The sequence below is a fragment of the Lissotriton vulgaris genome, chromosome 11 (genome assembly GCF_964263255.1).
Source record: "Lissotriton vulgaris chromosome 11, aLisVul1.2, whole genome shotgun sequence".
Taxonomy (NCBI): Eukaryota; Metazoa; Chordata; class Amphibia; order Caudata; family Salamandridae; genus Lissotriton; species Lissotriton vulgaris.
Genome location: NC_141699.1, coordinates 511,892,849 through 511,914,945, shown reverse-complemented (window position 1 = coordinate 511,914,945; position 22,097 = coordinate 511,892,849). Strand labels below are relative to the sequence as shown.

Genomic DNA, 22,097 nt, shown 5'->3' with positions numbered 1-22,097 from the left:
TTTTATTGACTATATGTCTGCCTTCGATATTATCGACAGGGGCAAACTCTGGGCTAAGCTTTCAGGCTGGAAACTAGAGGATGGTATATTTCTCCTTTCACATATTTAATGAGGTGCAGCCCCTATCTTCTTTTTTGAAATATCTGGACAGCTGTGGGCCATAGCTCCAGTAGCCACAAAAGTTTGGACCTGAGACACAGTTCAACACATGAGGATGTGATCCCTGGTCATTGTTTTATGTTCTGCGGCCTAAAGAATCAAGTGACATTACAAGAAAGGCTGTCAAGGGAGGACGTTGTGCACCCCCATATTGAGTGGCAGTAGCGAGGTTTTCCCGTGAAGAAAAAGGTTACTGTGAAAGGAGAGATATACCATCCTCTAGTCATTTCATCATCTGATGAATGATTTGGGAGATTTGTATTAAACAATTGTTAGCCTGAAGAAGGTGGTGAACAACACGATACCACCGAAACCCGTCGCTTCTTTGTGAAAGTATTCAAACAACACCTGGCTTGTATAGAGCAGTTTGTGGTTTAAGAAGGTTATCAAAACACATCTGGTTGTTTTATATATGGGAGGAAAGGAATGTTATTGATACATCAAGCTGTGAACATCAGCAAGTAATCCTATGCATCCGAAGGGGCTAATGTGCTTTTGATATACAGCAGGTTGTTGTTTGTTAGCTTTTTTTTAATATGTTTCTCCCTTGATTATAGGAATGAAATCTTTTTAAATTATGTTTGTATTGATGTAATATTTGTGTTTATTTTTACATATTTTATGGTATCTGTTTAATTACAAATAACAATAAAGACAGAATAATTTTGATATTATACTCTCGGTTTCGATTTGGTTCTGGTAAGTGCCTTATGATTGAATGTGAGTTGGCTTTGCTGTATGCTTTATAAGGAGCCGAAAGGGATCTTTTGTTTGACATAGGAGTCCTACCGGTCAACCAGCACCTTCAACCTTGGCAAAGGTTAGACGCAATTATAAACTGTAATATCTGCAGCGAATCCAAAGACAATATCCTCCATTTGCTATGCAGCTGCAGAGGCTTAAATAAAGAGCCCAAACTGCTATTAAAACCAGCCTGGAACGTGAGAGGGATTCGAACCCGCAGGCAAGCATTAAAAGCCTGTTTTGATGGAAGTGACATCCAATTATCATGTAGATTGGTGAAATGTGTTAATCTTGCAAAAGCTATGTCAATTTTAAGTGTAACATAACAGATCAAACACAGAGATCTGGTTTTAAAAGGCAGAAGCCGCAAAACTCAAACTGCGGTTCTAACTGGAAATCGTAATCAAAACCAACGGAGCACAATGCAGGGCACTGCACTACGGACACAAACGATTATTATAAGAGTTAAATCAGAAGTTTTTTATTTGCTTTTACCTTAGCCAACTGTTCGATAAAACTTGTGATTTATAATGAACTGTTCTCATTGTAATGTACATTGAGGTTCTTTTAACAAATGTATTGGTACATGTGATCTATTTTAAACGTACTATTTTGCAAAGATTTTAATTAATCATGCAATAAAGATTTGTACTTACTTACTTATTGAATCAAGTCAGCTTTATTAATTGAATCTATTTCCAGAGACAACAATATGTGCTTATAGCTTACATCCACTAAACAAGTTATTGTGCAAATATAATAAAGGGCAACTGTTCAATGAATTCCTAACTTAAAATATCTTTAAAAAGCTATTTAAAAATGGAACTATACAGTGAGGAATTGTTTCATTTGTGGGAGATTAAACAAAAGATAAAATATCACTTTCTTTGGACACATTACAATGCTGAAAACAGGGGTCTATATATTTTGTGCCAATCTGTCCAAGATAAGCACATATAAAAAGAAATGTGGTTCAAATGCTGCTTTCCATTATTACAAAGTAGACTTCAAAGTGGAAATACACATTGGCCATTGGCGATGCTACTCCAAGGCACTACTGCTGTTATAATTGGTAGTCTGTCCGGTCTCAATAAAATCATGGTTCATTAATATGATATTAGGAGCCATCAATAAATATGGTTGCATCTTCTCCAACATGTCCGAAGTTAAAATACTGTTACAGCTTTTCAAAGTAGTACAGTACAATGTGTCAAATTTAAAAGTAGCATTGGGAATTAGTCTTTTTAACACAAGCTTCAAGGGGCTGGATTTAAAGTTTTTAGATAATCAAGTAGAATTTCTAAATGGCTAGGGTTTCAATCAAGTTATCTTTAAAAACGTTTGAGTTGGTAATATCCATAATTAATTACTTCTTTAACCACTTAAGTGGTAAAGACGAGATGGTCTTGTCCTCAGCGCAGCCAGCTCCAATTGTGCCGAGCATAGGACACTCTTGGCCTTAGCGCTCAGGAGTTAAAATCTAACTTAGAGAGCCTGTTCTAGAGCACATAATATTAAAACACCATCAAATACAGCAACACAAAGAACAAGTTATAAGCTCTAAGAAGCCCAAGTTCTAGACCCTAAGCTTAAACTGGTGTATTAGATGCAACGTTAAAAAATTTGCGAAGGATTTCTCCCTCCATTTTCTGTACTAATGGCCTATATTATGGGAAACATATTCTATCCCATAGAACGGAATTGGCGGTATTATGGCCATATATATTTTTATGAGATGTTTGCCTTTTGCCAACCGATTTACTGTATTGATAGTGCCTCTATGTGCAAGCGCTTTTAAGCCGTTATGTGCATTATGTAGTTTTGTATCTAAATTCGGTGAGAATATTCAGCCTAGATATGGGGTATGACCCTTTGATCCACATTTTATAGCACCCACAATCTCCATGAATATCTTTTAACTATCTTTGGGGAAGTAATTAAATCCTTAGCCCCTTATTTGTTGGGTGGATGCCTGCCCAAACCCACTCTTTGATCCACTTTTTTCAAAATGTGTTTTTATCCCCGTCCTTTGCCCTTCCTTTTTCCATGTTTTATTTAGCGATGCCTTCATTCCATACCTTCATTCAACCTTTGGATGCGATGTGCAACCTCATCATACTGTAATGCCAGTAGATTATCAAATGCCAACACAATAGTAGGTGGCCCATATTTGTGTGCATGGTACAAATACCTATGTAAGCTGGAGCCACAGACATGGTTCCTTTGTCTGGTGATTTTTAAATCAGTTCCGAATCAATAAATATTAGATAGGTGTTTTTTGCTTTGAATGTATAATGTATTTGAAACATTATTCTATAATTCTGTATAAATATTGAGAATGTGAATATAAATTAATGGAAGTTTTAATGGTATTTTTTTATACAGGGGTGATCTTTTATGTGTGGCATGCATATATTGTTTCTATTTAATTTGTGAAGGAGTAGCTCGTCAAAGACAATACAGACGTATTAATGTGCTCTAAACCTTTTGTACTGCTATTGTGGACCACAACAGACTGATTCCGGATATATATTGATTGTAGCCCAACCGCACAATTTATGTGGTGCATTTGACATGGCATGCTTTGGTCACGTGGTAATAAGGTACCTATTATGGCATATATTTGTTTGTCTGACATTATCACACATTTGCGCTTTATGCATGGTAGCCATTGCACCGTCAGTGCTAAGAGGTGGCCCAGATAGGTAAATGCTTTAACCTCCTTTGTGCTGATCCTGATTAAGGTTCAACTATATTTGGAAGAGTCACTTTCAGATTTCCTGACCACTGTTTTTTGTTGTCAATACTCAGGGCATGAATATGGTCATAATCGGTAGCAGCATCTGTAAACTTTTATAGTCTCCTAGAAGTCTGCGGAAGTAGAGTCACAGCATCGGTGTATAACAGTACCATATTTCTCATATTTGGGACAGACTTATCAAGACCTTGTAACAGTGCAAAGTCACATAAAGTAAGGCAACCTGCGCTAAGTCTTGGTTAAGTATCTACCCTAAAAGCAACACAGATACTGTGCTTATTTGCTTCAACAAGGTTTCCCATTGATGGTCCATTGGTGTTCTCACACCATGGTTTTTGATGCAAGGAACTATGTTGGGCATCAACTGTTGGGTAAGTTCCAACTTGAGCATAAATCCACATGGCTTGCTTTCCCACCCACCAATGACACCAGACAGGTTATTGTAGCCCAGCAAATCACTATTCAATGTGTAATTTAGAAAGAGGCATTGCTTTTTAGTTACTAACAATCCTATGAAGAGATCAGGGACACAGTGGTAACTGCACAACACCTTATTTCATTATTTACAGTATCACAGACACTGTACTAAGAAGAATAAAAACTTTTAAGTTAAAAGTATTTAATACTACAAGAACAATCTGTTTCTCAGTACATCTAAAACAACTACACAAAATATTATGAAAACAGCAAGAAGGCTTGACAATAAAATGAAAATTTCCTTCATGATTTAAAATGCTATTTAAATCCTAACACCCTAATGCCTACTTCCATGTGGTACACTAAGAGAGGAGGGAAGGCAGAGCAACTTGCAGTCTAGAGATTCTTAGGGAGAAGAGATGCACTGCATACCTTGTTGACAGCAAAAGATGTCTTATCAGCGGAGGCTTGAAGACAGTGTTCCCCATGTCCTCTGGGACTCCCTTTTATTGGCTTCTGGCGAGATTTAGCATCTGCAAAGTGCGAAGCGTGCTGTCAATAGGTTTGACCATCTCTGGTAGAATCTCGGGCAATAATCAATGTACTAAATAAATAAATGGGGCCTTCAAACAACCCTGCAACAGATCATTCAAAATAGAGTATTTCCCTCTTCTGTAATCTGAGTACATATCAAGGCATCAGTGTGCAGCTGTGCTACAAGATCCACCATTTTGGGATTTAGCGTTCTTGTGCATAGCTTTTCTTTAGGAACTACCTGCAGACAAAATTCAAGGCTTAAGTGAGATCTATGAAGCAAATATATAAATCTTCTATTGTTTTTCAGTCTTATAATGTGATGGTATATAATTCACTCACTTACACTCACATTTTGACTAAAGCCATTTGTTGCATAATCAATTTTAGCCAGCTAAAAATATTATTCAAAGTAATACAGTTCTTAAAGTAAAGCACAAACAATTATTCAAAGATTTTTCCCACATAGTTTATTAGCGTTATCAACCAGGATCATCAGAGACTCCCTTTTTATGTAAACAAATGGTAGTTCTTCCCTTCTAGCTCTCACTGATTATTCTGCAAAATATCCTCTCATTAAATTACCTGTACAGCGTGTGGTCCAGCATGTCACATTGTTTGTGATTACACACATTTGATAAGATTCACCATTATCCTATACAATCCTCACAACCAGCACCCCTCGTATCTTGCAGACAACTGAGCATCTCTTGTTGATCTCAGCACATCTGCAGCCAAGACACCATCAGATCACGGACTTAGAAGTGTAAAAAGAAAAAATAAGACAGCAAGCCTTTTTTATTAATGCACCCAGAATCTGAAACAACATCCTCTTATCCATAATGACCTTCCTCATGCTGCTCCAATTTAGAAAAGAGTTGAAGACTTAGCTCGTTAAAGAACACTACATTATAATGCATTAATCATCCACAAGCAAGCTTTCTCTTGTCTTACTCGTTGATGTTATGCTCTTCTTTGACCATGTACAGCACTCCACTACCTTTTGATTAGATTTATGGCTACAGAAATACCATATACCTACATAAAATCTTGATTGCATTTTTGGGCTATCCTTAATTCATCAATACCTTTATTGAAGTAATATTTTTATTTCTAGTCCTTTAGAGAGGAGCTGGAATGCCTCATCCAGGAGCAAATGAAAAAGGGAAACAACTCGTCTAATATCTGGGCCCTCCGACAAATAGCTGATTTGATGGCCACTGGGGCTCCCTCCTTCTTTCATAATTCTCCTGTTGGTATGTACAAAACCTCTTCGTTTTTGGTCATTTTGAGCTCGTAATGTTCTGTACTACTCTAATCGTGATTTAAAGCCTTAGTCCAAGGCCCCTATCACATAGTAAAAGTTCAGATCAAACCTTCGCTGATAGTGATGCCATTTTACATATATTATGACAACATTTCTCGTTTTAACTATATATTTTTTTGTTTTACTAATCAAAGCGCTTATCAAAGAATGAACTTTTCATTATGTTGTCTGCCACTAACTGCTTTTAAAACTAATGTAAAATGCAATTGACTACAGTGTATGTACAATACAATACAATAACAAAGCTAATAGGTCTGGTATAAGTGATTGATAGGTAATTAACACTGTTTTGCATTGTGCCAACTTGCCACTTTGAGGATACTAAATCATGAATATGGGTTGTGTAAATTTCTAAAACTAGTGATATAGGGTAGCTCATGTTTTGTGTGTCATATTTGACAAAGAGGGACTTGCTGTTTGTAAGAAAAGTACTACTTTAGTTGAGGTAGTGCAGTGGTACCGTTGCAGGTAGGTTGCTCCCCCCACGCCGCACAGCACCACCTGTGTGCACATGTCCCCCTGCCCTCTGCCACCGCCGTAGGCCCTCTGTCTGGACTGTGTTATTTGTACTTGTCATTCTTTAATTGAGTTCTGCTATTTTGTACCTGTTACTCGCTGATTGCTGTTTCCTATTGCCCCCCTGATCTCTGTGTCCCCTTGCCTTCTGTGCCCCCTACCTTGTCCCCGCTGGTGCCCTTTTCTCCTTACTTGACCACGTTTTCTCACCAGTTTTTTCCCGCTGCTATGTCCCCTGCGGCCCGCCCCCTGCTTGCCCATTCGTTCTCCCGCACCCGCCTCCCAGCTGATCCTCCCTCCCACCTCCCCATATATGGTGGCCGCTGCGCGGTGAGGAGAGCGACCCTTGACCCTGTTGCAGGTAGGTCGCTCCCCCCACGCCGCACAGCACCACCTGTGTGCACGTGTCCCCCTGCTCTCTGCCACCGCTGTAGGCCCTTCGTCTGAACTGTGTTATTTGTACTTGTCATTCGTTGATTGAGTTGTGCTATTTTGTACCTGTTACTGGTGATTGCTGTTTCCTGTTCCTCCCCAGTGCCTTGAGACCCTACGGGGTGAGTAGCACGCTATATAAATCACTGATTGATGGATTGATTGATTGACTGTTACCCCCACTGGTCTCTGTGTCTGCTTGATTTCTGTGCCCCCCACCTTGCCCCGCTGGTGCCCTTTTCTCCTTGCTTGCCCCCGTTTTCTCACCCATTTTTTTCGCACTGCTGCGTCCCCTATGGCCCGCCCCCCTGCTTGCCCATTCGTTCTTCCACTCCCGCCTCCCTGCTGCTCCTCTGTCCCACCTCCCATCATATGGTGGCAGCTGTGCTGCCTCGCGCCTCTGGCGTGCCTAAGGCAAGCCCGTCTGCACCCGTCTTCACCTGGACCGCGCCCAGCGCCAGACCCCCTGGCCCCTGCGAACGCCATGACGCCCACCACTGCTACGATGCCAGCACCCTCGACATACTCAACACCAGACGATAAAACACCTGCTTCCTGGCCGCCCCGAGCGCACACAAGGACCCTTCTCCTACCGAAGCTGCAGCTACACCTGTACATTCCTATATCCCTGAAAGGCTCTGCGCATTGGAATAATATACACTATAGATTTGACGTAGGACTGAGGTTAGTATGTCTCTATCGAGTACAATAAACTTAATTACTTGTGTGTGCCTGCTAACTCAGAGGTCACTAGAAACTTTCTCGAATGAACAAGAAGGGATTAGTTTCTGACAACTACATAAACATGAGAACTTTGTTTCAGAGTCGGAACAATATCTTCAGAGTCGTGGAAACAATAGATAACCGGTTCACTCAGTCAATCATGCATGCTTCGTTTCTACAGAGTTGTTGCACAGAAATAGGGAGACGGGCGTTTCAATAAAAAGGGTTTATTGAACAGTCTTATTTCTCATGCAAGAGATCTGAACTGCTACAATCGTAAGACAGGATGCGAAGTATAATACGTAAAGCGTAAACATTAATATAAAATAATACTGTATTAGCATGGTTTGTAGCTATGACATATATAAATACATACATAAATAACACAGGCTAAAATACTCAATTAGTACTTCTAAAATAGTCCTACCCCAGTGTACCTAACCTAAGTCTAGTACGAGGGAAGAAGTAGGTGCTGTATTAGCTATAGTTTAGTTTAGTTTAGTTGTGCCAAGAATTGCCAAGTTTATCTAGGTTCTAATCAGCTCCATACCTTAGAATGAGAGAGGTTGGCATCTCTTTCCCGGGACTCGATCTCCAACACCCCGCAAGGGGAGTCAGAAACACTGGAGCTGGATTCTCGGTGAGGAGGATGACAGTGTCTTGTCAGTGCGTCAGTTGGGGACTTGACTTCCTTTGGGACCCTCTGTGGCAAGCCACGTCGTGCAAGTAGGTAGCCAAACCGCACCGTGCCTGGCCATAGCAAGTGGAGGTATATTTATACCTTGAAGGTGTTTAGGAGTGCCTGTATTGACGTAAAAGTCGGGCATAAGAACGTCATGAATGAACCCCTAAGTAATAGATGTTCATGTATAATAAATGAGTTCTTGGAGAAATCAATATTCAAGCAAGGGGAAGTCCTAAAGGCTTAAGAGTCTGGTTTTCCAGAAACTCGTTGTGACGTACATGAACGGATGTAAGTAGCCATGCCTGTATTTGGGTAGCATGGACTATGCCTGGATAAGGGCTGGATTTCTATGCCTAAATAAGGGCAATGTGAATTGTACCTATATAAGGGCATGAATCGGGAAATTCATACGGAATCTAAATCGATACACAACACTCACTCCACTTTCGTATGTATGACGTTACTAAATCCAAAACATGTAACACATATCTAAAATATATCTACACACGAAGTGCAAAAAATGTGTCCAAAAATACATTGTAAAATGCATTAGAACTGGTTGTAAGCATAGAAGTGCATTGGTGCTGTACACATTAAAGCAATGTTTCATTCTAAGCATATGTTCAACATTTGAAACGCAAATTGAATGAATCATGAACATATACATTTATGAAATGGCTTGTAAACACAGAAGAAAAAGGTGCCAAAACCATTTCATTACAGATTACTTAAACCTGTTTGTTTGTGGATAAGGTCATATATTGTCTCTGGAAGTATTCAAAGAATTCTTGTTCTCTATGAATAGTTCTACTATAAGCAGATTACTTGTGCCAAAAAATGAAAAAATAAAAATTTGGAGAAAAGCAATTAATCATAGGAAAAAGTTCCAAAGTTAATACCTTGTTTTGAAAAATGAAGGTCAAACTCAAGAGTCTCTCAGAAGACTGTGTGCCAAAATCAAAATTCAGTGTTAGGGCTGGGAGAAAACATGAAATCTTCTATCTCTGTAGACAAAAAATTGTCTACCATTGTAGGTGAAAGTTGGACTACCTCGTTTAAAAGATTAACCGCACATAAATAAGAAGCATTGTCTTCAGCATTGGTTGCATCAGCAATGTTCTTATCGGATGTTACCTGCATGCCTGTTATTTCCTCTCGTACCTCAGCATCAGCATGTTGCGTCTGTGAGATCTTAATGAATGCCGTCATCAGAATTGGTAGCCGCTGGGCACAACACAGAGCATGGGCCGTTACAGGGTCCAGCAGAGTATCGATATCCGTAGGCGTGACTGATTGGAGTATTTGACAGATGTCAAGCATGCATTCTTGACCGCAAAGCAGGAAGCATATAGCAGGTAAGATGCAATCTTGCCAGATTGGTCTGAATGACAGAAACCATGTGGTATTTAATTCTCGCAGACAAGGTAAACCCAGAATTTGTACGATGCGCTCAAGACACTTCATCTCCAATAGAGCTCTCTCTATGGTGCTTGGAGTGGCGTTGGTGATTTGGCTTGCCATATCGTATCAGTAGGAGCAAAAAAAGTATTCCTTCAACGAGTCCCAAAAGGAGGGGCAGTCCGCCAAACACAGAGTACACGAAGTTTGGAATTATTCTGAGGACTGCTTGAAAAGGTGCTAACAGTTCTGAACATACGTTCTTAAATAGATGTATAATACCACTCGTATCAGACATCTTTTTTTTTCTTTTTTTAAACGCAAGACTTTATTGACATCTTTTCAGTATAAACATCCTTTTGCCTACAACCCGCAGGCCGGCTATTACACAATTTGTTGACTTTAGAGAATAATAATACACAGCTATTCAGCCGACAACTTACGGTCCGGCAGCAATTATCAACATTATGGCAATATACAAAATAGGATTAATTAAATCTGAGTTCGTCTTACTTTTTAATATTTTTTTTAAATCAAAAACTCAACTTGTGACTCTATAGGTTGAATAATCAGCAGAAGTCTTTGCACTTAAGATTCTATCCATCGTACCAGCAATTCAATCCAGTTGTTTTACATTTGTCCCCAGATCTTCCATGCCTCTCAGGGGAGGTACCTAATCTGCTTCTCGTCCCCGTTAACCCACCCCGCCCCCACCAATGCCCACTATTTGGTTATCTATTCTGCCTCTTCCTCATCCCCTGAACTGTCGACGTCGTCCTCTGGGAGCGGTTCACACAGATCCCCCTGTAGCTGTTCTAGGGTAACCAGACCTTATTCCACTTGCGAGGATTGGCCCTTTGCTTATACACTGCTTATACACTGCTCGCTCAATCACCAGGAGCATGTCCATGTTTCTACACCACTGCGTCAGGGTCGGTGCTTATATCGCCCCCCATCTCTGTGCTCTATCCCGTTTGGCCAGCATAATACCCACAATAGCCCGTATCAGACATCTTTAAGATACGACCTAACATTTCTGAGAAATGTATCAGACAGTTTGTATTCAAAAGGGTATGTATCTCGGCAGAAGTCCTTGCGACTTGTAGATCATAGGTCTCTTTGGCCGAGATCTACATGTGCTGCTAGTATTAGTCCTAACCTATGTTCCATGTTTGGAATTACCCTAATCCCCACTCCAAGACATCGAGTAAACGGAACATTATTTGTATCTGTTATATATGAGTTTTTGAGTGGAAACCCTTTAGGTAATGCTGCACAGCTGCCTTTGCTTGTAGCATTGACAGCCAGTATTATTTCACTGTCACTTTCGTTTTTGAACGAGTGATTGCAGCTACGGAAGCCGATTGCACAGCCACCTTTGTGGCTTCATCAGCCAATGAATTCCCTTCAACGTGAACGCCATCACGTTGATGACTCAGCGTGTGTATCACGTGAGTGTTTTGTAGTCCCTTTCGCAACTGAACTACTTGTTCCTGAAGCGTTTTATGCTTAATTGTTCCACCTTTTGCATCTTTGAAACCATTTTGAAGCCAATTCTGCTAATATTCATTGTATGATGTACACAGTAGAAAGAATCGCACACTATGAGTGTGGGGAATTTGCGATCCGTATTTTCAAGTGCCATGATGAATGCTTGTAGTTCAGCTCGCTGAGCTATACAATCTCCTAGAGATTGCATTTTTGTGACCATAGGTGTGGATTTGCCATCGCTCATACGACCTTTAATGATCGTGCATGCTGCACTATAAGCTTGCTTACTCCCTTGTAGCGGGTTGTGCAGATCCGTTAGCATAAATGATACATTCATATTGGTCTAGAGGAGAATTTCAGTAGGCAGAGGACATTCTTGTTCGTATTGTAGGAATGCTTGTGTTTTCAAATAAGGATCAAAAACGTATTCAACATCAGTTGCAGCAAGAGAATTAACTCATTGTATCCATCTCGGATGTAAAGTTTTTGCATTTAGATTGCTCGCTTTTGTCACTGCCTCTAAGGCAGGTACAGGAGTAACGACCATTATGTGTTTCCCCTGTGCTAGGGCTCTCTTTTTTGCTACAGCAGTTTGAACTGCTGTCAGAATTTTTTCTGTAGAAGTGAATTTCATTTTTACTTGTGTGTACAAATGTGATTTGTATGCGATTGGTACTTTTTCACCTTCGTAAAAAGTTAAGTCGGTGAATCTGCATTGACCCTGAATGATTCGGAATACTAAGTTGCGTACGTTTACATGTGTTTGTAAATGTTTGGTTTCTAACATGTCTGTTAGTAATGAACACAACATTTCTGTGTGTTTTTGTGTTAAATTTACTGTTTTAAAATCAGGTTTGATTAATTCGTCGGGAGGTTTAACCCTTTCTGCTTAGTTTAGAATGTAAGTTCTTCCAAAATTCAGGAAAACTTAGAAGCAATTGTAAATTCTTCAGCGTTTTTGGAGTTTGGAGCAGCGCTCACTTCTCTAAAAACGTGGCTGCCAGGCTTTTGCCTTCACTTGGTAGTTCATATCCTGGAAAAAGGACGTTGGGGGGAGGGGGGGGGAGGGGGCGTGGCTTGCTGCAGGTTAAAATGGCTCCAGCCTAGAGGAGCTCCGTGGGAAGAGTAGATTCCCCAATAAATCCGACTACTAATTCGGGCACTAATCGTGAAGGCGACTATCAGAACGTGGAGCCTGTGGTGATTTCAGCGATGATCTCCTCAAGCGTGTGTGCCCACCGGAACGCCGGAGGGATCGCGAGAAACGGCGCGGCCTATTCCTGCAGCTGTAGCTGGGGGCTGTCCTGAAGTCGGGCCCTGGCGGGAACTGATTGGCGACTGGCGCGGGGCTTGGAGCAGGCAGTCCGGTGTCGGGGCTGAGCCCCCCTGTCGGGCGCAGACCGCAAGGAGTGGAGGTTGTCTCCCCCCCTCCCTCTGACAATCAGTAGCAGGCACCGGGCAGCATAGGGACGCTCGCGAGGCGGGCCCGCACAGGATCGTCGGCTCGGCCGCTCCGAGGTGCCTGGCAAGAGGAGCGGTCGGACGGCCGGCTACTGCTGGGGCTTAGGAGACGTCGGCGCCCAGCGGGAGGTGAGCAGGACCCGGCTTTGAGTCCGAACTGCAGGCGGGGGAGGTGAAAGGGAACGAGAAGGACGTGCACACAATACAGCACCAGCGGGACACAGTCTCGGGCCTTGACAACCCAACAGAAGCTGGGCCCTCCATCAGCCATGGGCCCCACGTATAATTGCCGCCCTATGTCACTATACTGTGCAAATTGATTCGATAGTGGGCCCCAGAGCCCTGCAGCGCTACTCGGCCTGCACTGTCCGACGCAGGAGGCAGCAAACCCAGAGGATACCACTTACATTCGGGCTCGGGGCCCGTGGCAGCACCAACCACCTACAAAGACATCTCCTGGACAGGAGTACTACCCCACAATAGTCACAAAGTCGCAGAAGTCGATTTGACCCTGTGGGGTCCCCCCTGCGGTGCCGGGGTATCTGTTTGACGGGTGACCAGCTGACCTCGGCGCAGTACCTCCCAGCTAATTGTGCGGTGGGAAAACAGACAGGCCGCGCGTGGAGGTAACCCTGTGGCTGGCTGCGGCGACTACCGGCCAGCGCACATTTCACCGGATAGGTAAGGGAGGCAGAGGCCCACGCACGACCACCCAGGGCAAATTGAACAAGTATGCCTACGCTAAGTACTTCCCAGCACTAGGACACGCAGGACAAGGCCCCGGGAGGGGAGGGGGTGAGTAAAGTGACGCTAGATAACATTATGGCGGCCCTCACGAGTGTGCAGTCGACGGTCGGCACCATTTCTACAGATGTGTCCTTCCTAAGGGCAGATTTTCAGAAAATGACAGAGGGGGTCACGGAGGTGGAACAAGTGACGAAAACTCCATCCAGGGACACGGCCACATTGATTAAAAAAGTCAGACACTTGGAGGCAGAAAACAAATTTCTGGCGGCGAAGCTGGATGACCAGGAGGGGTGCTCTCGCCACAATATTATCCGACTTACGGGTATTCCGGAAAGTGAAGGGGGCCCGCCATGGATCTCTACGTCGAAGAACTCATAAAAACCAGACTCCAGCCAATGGGGGTATCGACTTTCTTCTCAGTGGAAAGAGCGCATAGAGTGCCGGGGGGTAAACCCAAGCCAGGGACGCCTCCCAGGCTGGTCCTGGCCCGGATTTTTAATTTCCGTGACAGGGATGCAATACTTCAATCTACGAGAGTGGCCCCACCGATTCGCATTCACAACTCAGTGGTCTCCTTTTTCCCACACTACACTGCGACGGTTCGAAACGCCGCAGGAGCTTCTTTGAAGTAAAAAAAGAACTGCGTCGCAGAGAATTTGCTTATTCTATGCTGTTCCTGGCGAAGTTAAGAGTAGTGGCGGACGGGAAAACCTGGTTCTTCAACGCACCCTAGTAGGCCCATGATTGGCTGGAGGGATGGCGGCAGGTGATGGGATCCAGACATTCGGGAAGACGCCAGCAACAGCGAAAGACAGAGGAAGACCCCGTGGACCTTGGACAGAAGCAGGATTAGGAAAGTGCACACAGGTCGGAAGCTGAAGAGTGACATTGGGAACGTGACGCAAACGGACCTCGCTGTCTTTACAGAGACCGTGCAGGAGCTGCCAGCAACAGAAACTGGGACACGCGGCCAGGGGATGACTGAGCACTACGGCAGCCCACCATGGCTGGGGCGGCCGACCCAGGTTTACGGGTAACATGTACTACTGCGGCAAGACTCAATTATATATTCATCTTCAAGGAGGGGGTGGACTACAGCTTTCCCTTGACCCCTCACCCTCGAAACGCAAATACTGTTATGGGAAGGGATATTGAGTGCCCTGCATTGTTGGGGTGGCAGGTAGTTCTGAATCCGTCTGGCAGGGAGGGGGGAGGTGGGTAGGGGCATGTTGTTTTGGTTATGTTTTTTTTGGTTAGAATGCACCACACAGGCACATGCTGATGACACTTTTCTAGACATGAAGCGGCGAGGGCGACGCTCCTCAAAATCCGTCATACCAGTTAGATACACTCATATTGATTGCAATGTCAAACGCACAGTCACCTGAACGAGGGCAGTCCCCAATTACACGGATGGCTTCCCTGACATTGATTACATGGAATGTACGCGGTCTCGGGGACAAAATTAAAAGGGGTCTGGTCCTGCAGGGCCGCAAAAGAAGTTTCCCAGCAGTGGTCCTGCTGCAAGAGATGCACCTCACTAGTACCTCATGTAAGGCATTGGACAGATGGGGATTTAAAATGGTTGCCCACTCAGAGTTCTCCTCAGGGTCTAGAGAGGTGGGTATACTAGTACGGATGCAAACGCCACTCATTATACACAAGACAAAGACGGACACAGGTGGCCGCTTTGCGGCAATTATTGGGCAGTGACAGTTTATGTTCCTCCAGCGCTGCTTGCAATCACCCTTGCAGCCCTCAGTGACTTTCTCCTTGATCTCCCAGAGGGGGAACTGCTGATTGGAGGGGACATCAATGAGACGATAGATGGGACCCTGGATAGGTACCCCGCCAGGGAGCGGACACTGGGGACATCACATCTGGGGGGCTTTATGGGTACGCTAGGGCTTACAGACATATGGAGGCATCGCCACCCCACGGAGAGCCAGTTCACTTTTCACTCGGGGGTACATAACAGTTTATCTAGAATAGAATACTTTATCGCATCCCCGGACTGTCTGAAATACGTGGACAAGATTGAGATCAAACCCAGAGGTTTTTCCGACCACTCCCCAATACTGTTGACGTACACATATCACCAGAGGGGGCGACAACATATTTTCCCAAGCTTCCCTGGCCACCTGAAAGTTCCCAAGATTAGGAAAGCCATAGTCTCTACAACACAATACTACTTCCAGGAAAACATTTTGTCAGTCCAATCTCCGACCATCCTATGGGAGGTCTATAAGGCAGTTCTAAGGGGTCAGGTCATCACATCTATTACAGGTCATAAGAGGGAACAGCAGCATGAGCTCATCACTATAGAGACAGACTTGCAGGTGGCTGATGCCCAACACTCGCACAATCTGACAGAGGCCACGGCTTAATGCTTGCGCCTTAAACAACAATTACACAGGGAATACCTTAAGGAAAGAACCAAACTTAAACTAACAGCCACATGTCACAAGATATATAAGACCGGCGATAAAGCTGGGAAGCTACTGGCGTAGCTTGACAAAAAAGAACAAGACAAAAAGTGGATAGCACAGCTGCGATGCGACAGTAACAACTGATCCGCTCGCGATAGTACATATGTTAGTGCTGCACTTCCAGCAAGACTACACATCTCTGTCAGAGATGAATGTGGAGGAAGCGCTGACCTATACTAAAGATATTGCAATGCCTAAACTTGCACCAGAGGCGGCCCTCGAACTGGAGGCGGACCTCACAACCGACAAGCTGCAAGTGGCGATTGGCTTGCTACAATCTTATAAAAAAACTGCGGATATAGGGGCACCTTATATGCTGGATATGTTTCGTGATAGCCTGCAGATAGGTGAGCTCCCATTGGACCAACATTTGGCCACAGTGGTGGCGATCCCGAAACTGGGAAAGCCGCCGGAGGAATGTGCCTCCTATCGCCCCATATCCTTAAGAAACGCTAAGGCCAAAATTCTAGCGAAACTCTTTGCGATCAGACTGACCCCACAGCTCACTACCCTTATTCACCCGGATCAGTCTGGGTTCATGCCCAATAGAAATACAGCTTTAAACCTGAGACGTTTGCATGGAGTGCTAGCCTACAAGCCCTTTCCCCAGGAACCAACAGTCCTCCTGTCGTTAGATGTCCGTATGGCGTTTGTTATGGTGGAATGGCCCTTTTTATCCGCTGTGCTGCAGCACCTGGGCTTCGGCCCAAAGTTTTGCGCTTGGGTGCATCTCCTGTTCACAAACCCAATGGCGCATGTGACGACGAATGGTCATATATCCCACGACTTCCCATTGACCCGGGGCACCCGTCAAGGTTGCCCGCTGTCACCGCTGCTTTTTGCTCTAGTGTGGGAACCGCTGGCGACCTGGATCAGATGGGAGCCAATGAGGTATTAAGTGGACAGAAGAATGGGAGAACCGCATCTTGCTATAGGCAGATGATGTTTTACTCTACCTGGCCTCCCCTAGGTGGTCCATTCTGATACTCCTGAACATATGCAAACTTTATGGGCGAGCTTCAGGGTACACTATAAACTGGTCAAAGTCAATACTATTTGTGATGCATGGTCCGCCGCTCCAACTCCTGCAGGACTGCCCGCTGTAGATCTCTGAAGAGGCCTTTAAGTATCTCGGTATCTATTTCACAGCAGAACCGGGCGAATTTGCGAAACGGAACCTAGCGCCCCCCCCCCCCCCCCTCCACCCCCCTGGAACGCCTTAAAAGAGATGCAGCACACTGGGGGACCATTCCATTGACATTGTTGGGAAAGGCGGCACTTTTTAAAATGATGACACTGCCTTGTTTCCTTTACATGTTAGAAAATACACCATACCCAGTGCCAGCAGACTAATTAAAAAAAAGCAGCTCAAGCTCAAGTTTCCAGACCGCTATGGGGGAACAGACCTGCGCGCATAGCTCAGCGTAAATTAGCTAGAGGATGGTACGATGGCGGCATTGCACTCCTCGACATCCAGTTATATTATTGGGCGGCCCAGCTAAAGGAGGTCAACCAGTGGATACATGCCCCGCAGACAGATCCGGCTTATGAGGCAGATAGGAGCGGGCTGGGGGTTGAAGGCATGATGTCGACACTCTACAACAGAAAACGTACGCCAGTGGTCGTTGGTCCCACAAGGCTAACGGTTCACATATGGCATGAAGCACACGCTAAGTTAGGATAGAAGGGAACAATAACCCAGCTTACCCCTCTTTGGGACACACAACGACTAGGCGGCCTGCGAAATTACAAGGGATTCAATAAATGGAACGATATCGGTGTCTTCATTGTGGGCAACATGTGGTACAAAGGGAAGGTAAAGACATTTGAGTGTCTCCAAACACAATAGAAGCTAGCACCTACCGAACTCTTTAAGTATATGCAGATAAAACATTGCGCTGCAGGCGGCCTTATCATCCAACTCTGAAGTTCTAGAGGCAACCCCCCTGGAGGACAGACTACTGACAGAGCACATGAACAAGCAGGCGACTTTCCTCACATACAGAAAATTTGTAAATAATTTGCCTGACCTAAATATGTCACTTAGAGGAAAATGGTCTCAAGATGTGGGGGACTTTGAGGACTCTGAATGGCAGGAGGCGACAGCCTCCCTGCGGGAGGTGGGCATACCCTCAAGACTTAAACTAGTGCAAATGAAAATTCTGCATAGAAATTATTATACGAGGCACACCTTACACAAAATAGGGACTGCATTGCACCTGTAATGTCTTAGGCGATGTGGGGAGGAGGGAACGTTTTTTCACACTGTGTGGGAGTGTCCGAAGATTGCAGAGCATTGAATGAAAGTAATGAGGACCATATCACAGACGGTGGAGGTTTCGTTGACACCTGAGCCTAGACGATGCTTACTGAATTTGTGGGAGCCGAACGATCTAACACGCCTGGCGCAGACATGGGCTGCACTGGGAATAATGGTAGGGAAGCGCAATATAGCGCAAAAGTGGGGTGCAGGAGAGTTGCCAACACTCACTGCATGGTGTGGATATCTAGACACGGCCATGATGGCAGAGAAAGCAGCATTTCTTAATCGAGGCTGTCCTCAGAAGTGGAGCAAAGTATGGGGGGCCTGGAACAAGTTCAGGGGGTACATTTGTGAGCCACCAAAGACACAGGAGGACAGAGAGTCGGAGGATGACAGTGATGGGGAGACATGAAGTTTCTGAGGGGAATACTGTACGCTACTATACTGTGTGCACTACTATTACGAATACTGCCAAAATGCCGATGATGTCAACATTGATTGCCTATTTGTATTATTTGACCAATATGTGCTTAGATTATGATCAAAATAAATAAGTTAAAAAAAATGAAAAAGGATTTTGAGATGGGCAATTCTTGATTTTTTTAAATTTAACTTATACCCTTCAGAGGCGAAGCCCAGTATAATGGTGTTCACCCTGTTCAAGTGCCTATTCAGGTCATCGTCAGTCAGATAGATATCATCTACATATGACAATGCCTCGTCATCATAAGTTTGCAGTAACTCTGTTACCCTTGCTGAGAATACCCCCAGACTATTCTTGAATCCTTGAGGAAGATGAAAGAAGTGACAGTGTGTCCCCATTACTGAGAAAGCGGTCAAATACCTACTTTCAGGTGCAATGTTTTGACAAAAAAAACATTAGAAATATCTAATGTGGTTTTTATATTTTTTACGCACAATGTTATTCATTAATGCTGTACTGTGTGCATTTTGCACTGCAAATGTTTTGCAACAAGAGTTTAAGTGTCTGTAATCCAAAACTAGATGATATGTACTTTCTGGTTTGGAAACAGGAAACAAAGGATTGTTCATTGATGATGTGCATGTTTCTATCACTCCTTGTTATTCAAGTTGATCTAAGATCTCCCTGACCTGTTTTTTAGCTTATTGCTTAACTGGATACTGCCTTTGTACAGTTGGTTGATTTTTTTAATTGGATTTTGTGGTGAGGGGAGTCCTCATCCCATCCTGCATGATTTTTATATAATGCTGGAGCTTGGACAAATGCCCATTTCCTGGCATAGGTATATTTTAAATGTATTGGAATATGGTTAGAGAAGGCTGGCATAATGATGTCTTCACCATGTGGGCACTCCCTGACAAATTCTGGTGGCCAGGCTTGTTCTGCTAGAAGTATATCATATGCCTTGGAAAGACGCTCCCAAAAGAGTGCTTTCACTTTTCTTGGTATGTCTCCCTCCATCTGGAGTGTTATTTCATATAACCTATGTGGAGAACTAACCCTGGTGTCTGCAGTTTCAACTTCAATGTCTTCATTCCAGTACATTGTCTCTAGAATTCCCTTCAGTTTCTGGCGAGCTATTGTTACTTCTGTTGCGCTGTCCAACATTGTCTGAGCAATGATATGTGTGTTCTGGACTCCAAAGCACATCACCATGCCCCCACTCCAATTTAAGTTGTGAAATAATTATTTACACGCGTTTTCTTCAAGGTATCTCATTTATTTCTGAATTTTAGCTATTTCATTCATAGTCTTTTCATTTGTTGAATTGATAACATCACATGTTTTCATTCAAATTTGAGCCCAATGCATTTCGGGCGTATCGCCCTTCATCGGGAGACTTTGTGTCATCTATAAGCATATAATGAAATAATCACTATTACATATTTGAATCGTCATAAACAAGCATTAGTCACACTTCAAACAATAAATACTAATATTACACCCGGTGTAAAAAGGGCATGTTAGAATAGGAAACCTAATAGTGCAAAATTTACAAGTATTGAGGTTGATCATGTAAGGCAAGCGTATCCTATGTGATACCGAGTGTCCATCAACCGTAGCCTAAAGCAATGGTGAAAAAGTTGGAACTGACCTGTTGGGCGAGGTAACAAGGTTCAAATCTAAAGATCCGATGAGAAGGATAACATCCCATATAATAAAAAAAGTATAATAAATTACTGAACAATTTTGCGCAGTGTATGTACAATTGCAACTATTAACCGACATGCGGTTTCTACATCTTACGGGGGGGGTATAATACACAAGTAAGCGCGTCGTTCCTCTCGCGTCTTCTGGGTGTGTCTGAATTCACGCGATGTGTTCCTATGTCTATCGGAGTTCCGATCACGTGGTGCACGGAAATGGAAAACAACTGTGTACCGAAGTGGAAGATAGACTATCGTGCACAAAGTGCACGGAAATGCTTTCACGAATAACAAAATGTGTAAACGCAAAAAACGTAAACCAGAATGGAGATGGGTGTGTGAATATAGTGGAAAGTGTGCAGCTAGTTGGCCTGTGTAAATATAAAAACATACATATAAAGGTACAAAATGCAAATTACATGTCCATACTTCTTGTGAATACAATTAGCATGGTTTAAAGGCACCCTAAAACATTTAAATCACATTACCAGGCTCGGTCCGCCAGGTAGATCAGGAGCAACATGACCGATTTTAGCCGGCTAAACACCAGACACTGACATTGAAGCAATGTCGGAGGATGAATTACTTAGTATATCTACAATTGCAGTACATTTCAATGAAGCCAAACATAATCCTAGTCAATTAAAATGTACGTGAGAAACATGTATCAGTATCTTGATACCGGTCAGGTTTTCTCAAATTATCCCTATTCCTGAGGTTATACCTCCTTTCAGAGGGCTCCTTTTGAGGAGACTTACCTCATGAATGAGAACGCTTCTCTTGGGAAGTTTGTTTATTATTCTCCCACTTCTTTTTAGAAGAGGTAGGAGTGTTTTTAGAAAAGACCTTTTCAGGACTTTTGGACAGTTGTGGTAGAACTGTATAATTCTACTAATCTTTATATATATACTAAGTAATTCATCGTCCGACATTGCTTCAATGTCAGGGTCTGGTGTCTACCTGGTCTACCTGGCGGACTGAGCCTGGTAATGTGATTTAAATTTTTTAGGGCACCTTTAAACCAGAGCTCATGCTCCTGGTGTGTGAGTGGAATTTCATTATTCTTGAAGGGAATGTCTTCCTCTGGTGGATCATCTTCTTTGTAGAAGTGAAACAAATGTGTTACTGGATTTGATTCTGGGAATACTATCCATAAGTAGAATAACTCTGGTGATATTCATGTGCCTCTATCACAAAAACTGCTCTAACACCTCTTGATGTTAGGCCATGTTTTATAAGTTTTAGAGTGATGGCTCTCCTTAAATTTGGAGGAATGATTATAGCATTCTCATCGGTTTCAGTAAAACCTGTTAAGTTAAAAGCTGCTTCGAGTGAGTCAGTCGCAGCTCCACCGGCTTCGGTGTTGTTGGCTTTGTTGGCATTTGTTTCATGAACGTTGCAGAGCAAGTTTCAAGGGAACAAGGATAAGGTGTACAATATTTTGGAACACTGTATGCTTCAACGTTGAACAAACCAAAAAGCTAATACATAGGATTTTCCTTCCTACTCAGCTATGGCGGATATTATCCCTTACCCACTCCAGACGTCTGTTGGAGTATTATGAGTAACGGGGTCTCTGAGAAAAGCACGACTGAGTTACTTCAGTATCTAGTGTTCGATTAGTGCCTTACCAAACCGTTCAGTGCTATGTAGTCTAGTTCCTATATCCCTGATAGGCTCTGCGCATTGGAATAATATATACTATAGTTTTGACATAGGACTGAGGTCAGTATGTCTCTATCGAGTGCATTAAACTTAATAACTTGTGTGTGCCAGCTAACTCAGAGGTCACTAGAAACTTACTCGAATGAGCAAGAAGGGAT

At 43.4% G+C, this 22,097-nt stretch overlaps 1 protein-coding gene across 1 annotated transcript in view; it reads left to right on the top strand.

Moving 5' to 3' along the window:
* Positions 1–22,097, top strand: part of ADD2 (adducin 2) — a 440,390-nt gene that overhangs the window by 102,499 nt on the left and 315,794 nt on the right. Inside the window, exon 3 of the mRNA XM_086943577.1 lies at positions 5,730–5,868. Within this exon, the coding sequence (XP_086799703.1) occupies positions 5,730–5,868 (139 nt within the window). The remainder of the gene's footprint in view (positions 1–5,729; positions 5,869–22,097) is intronic.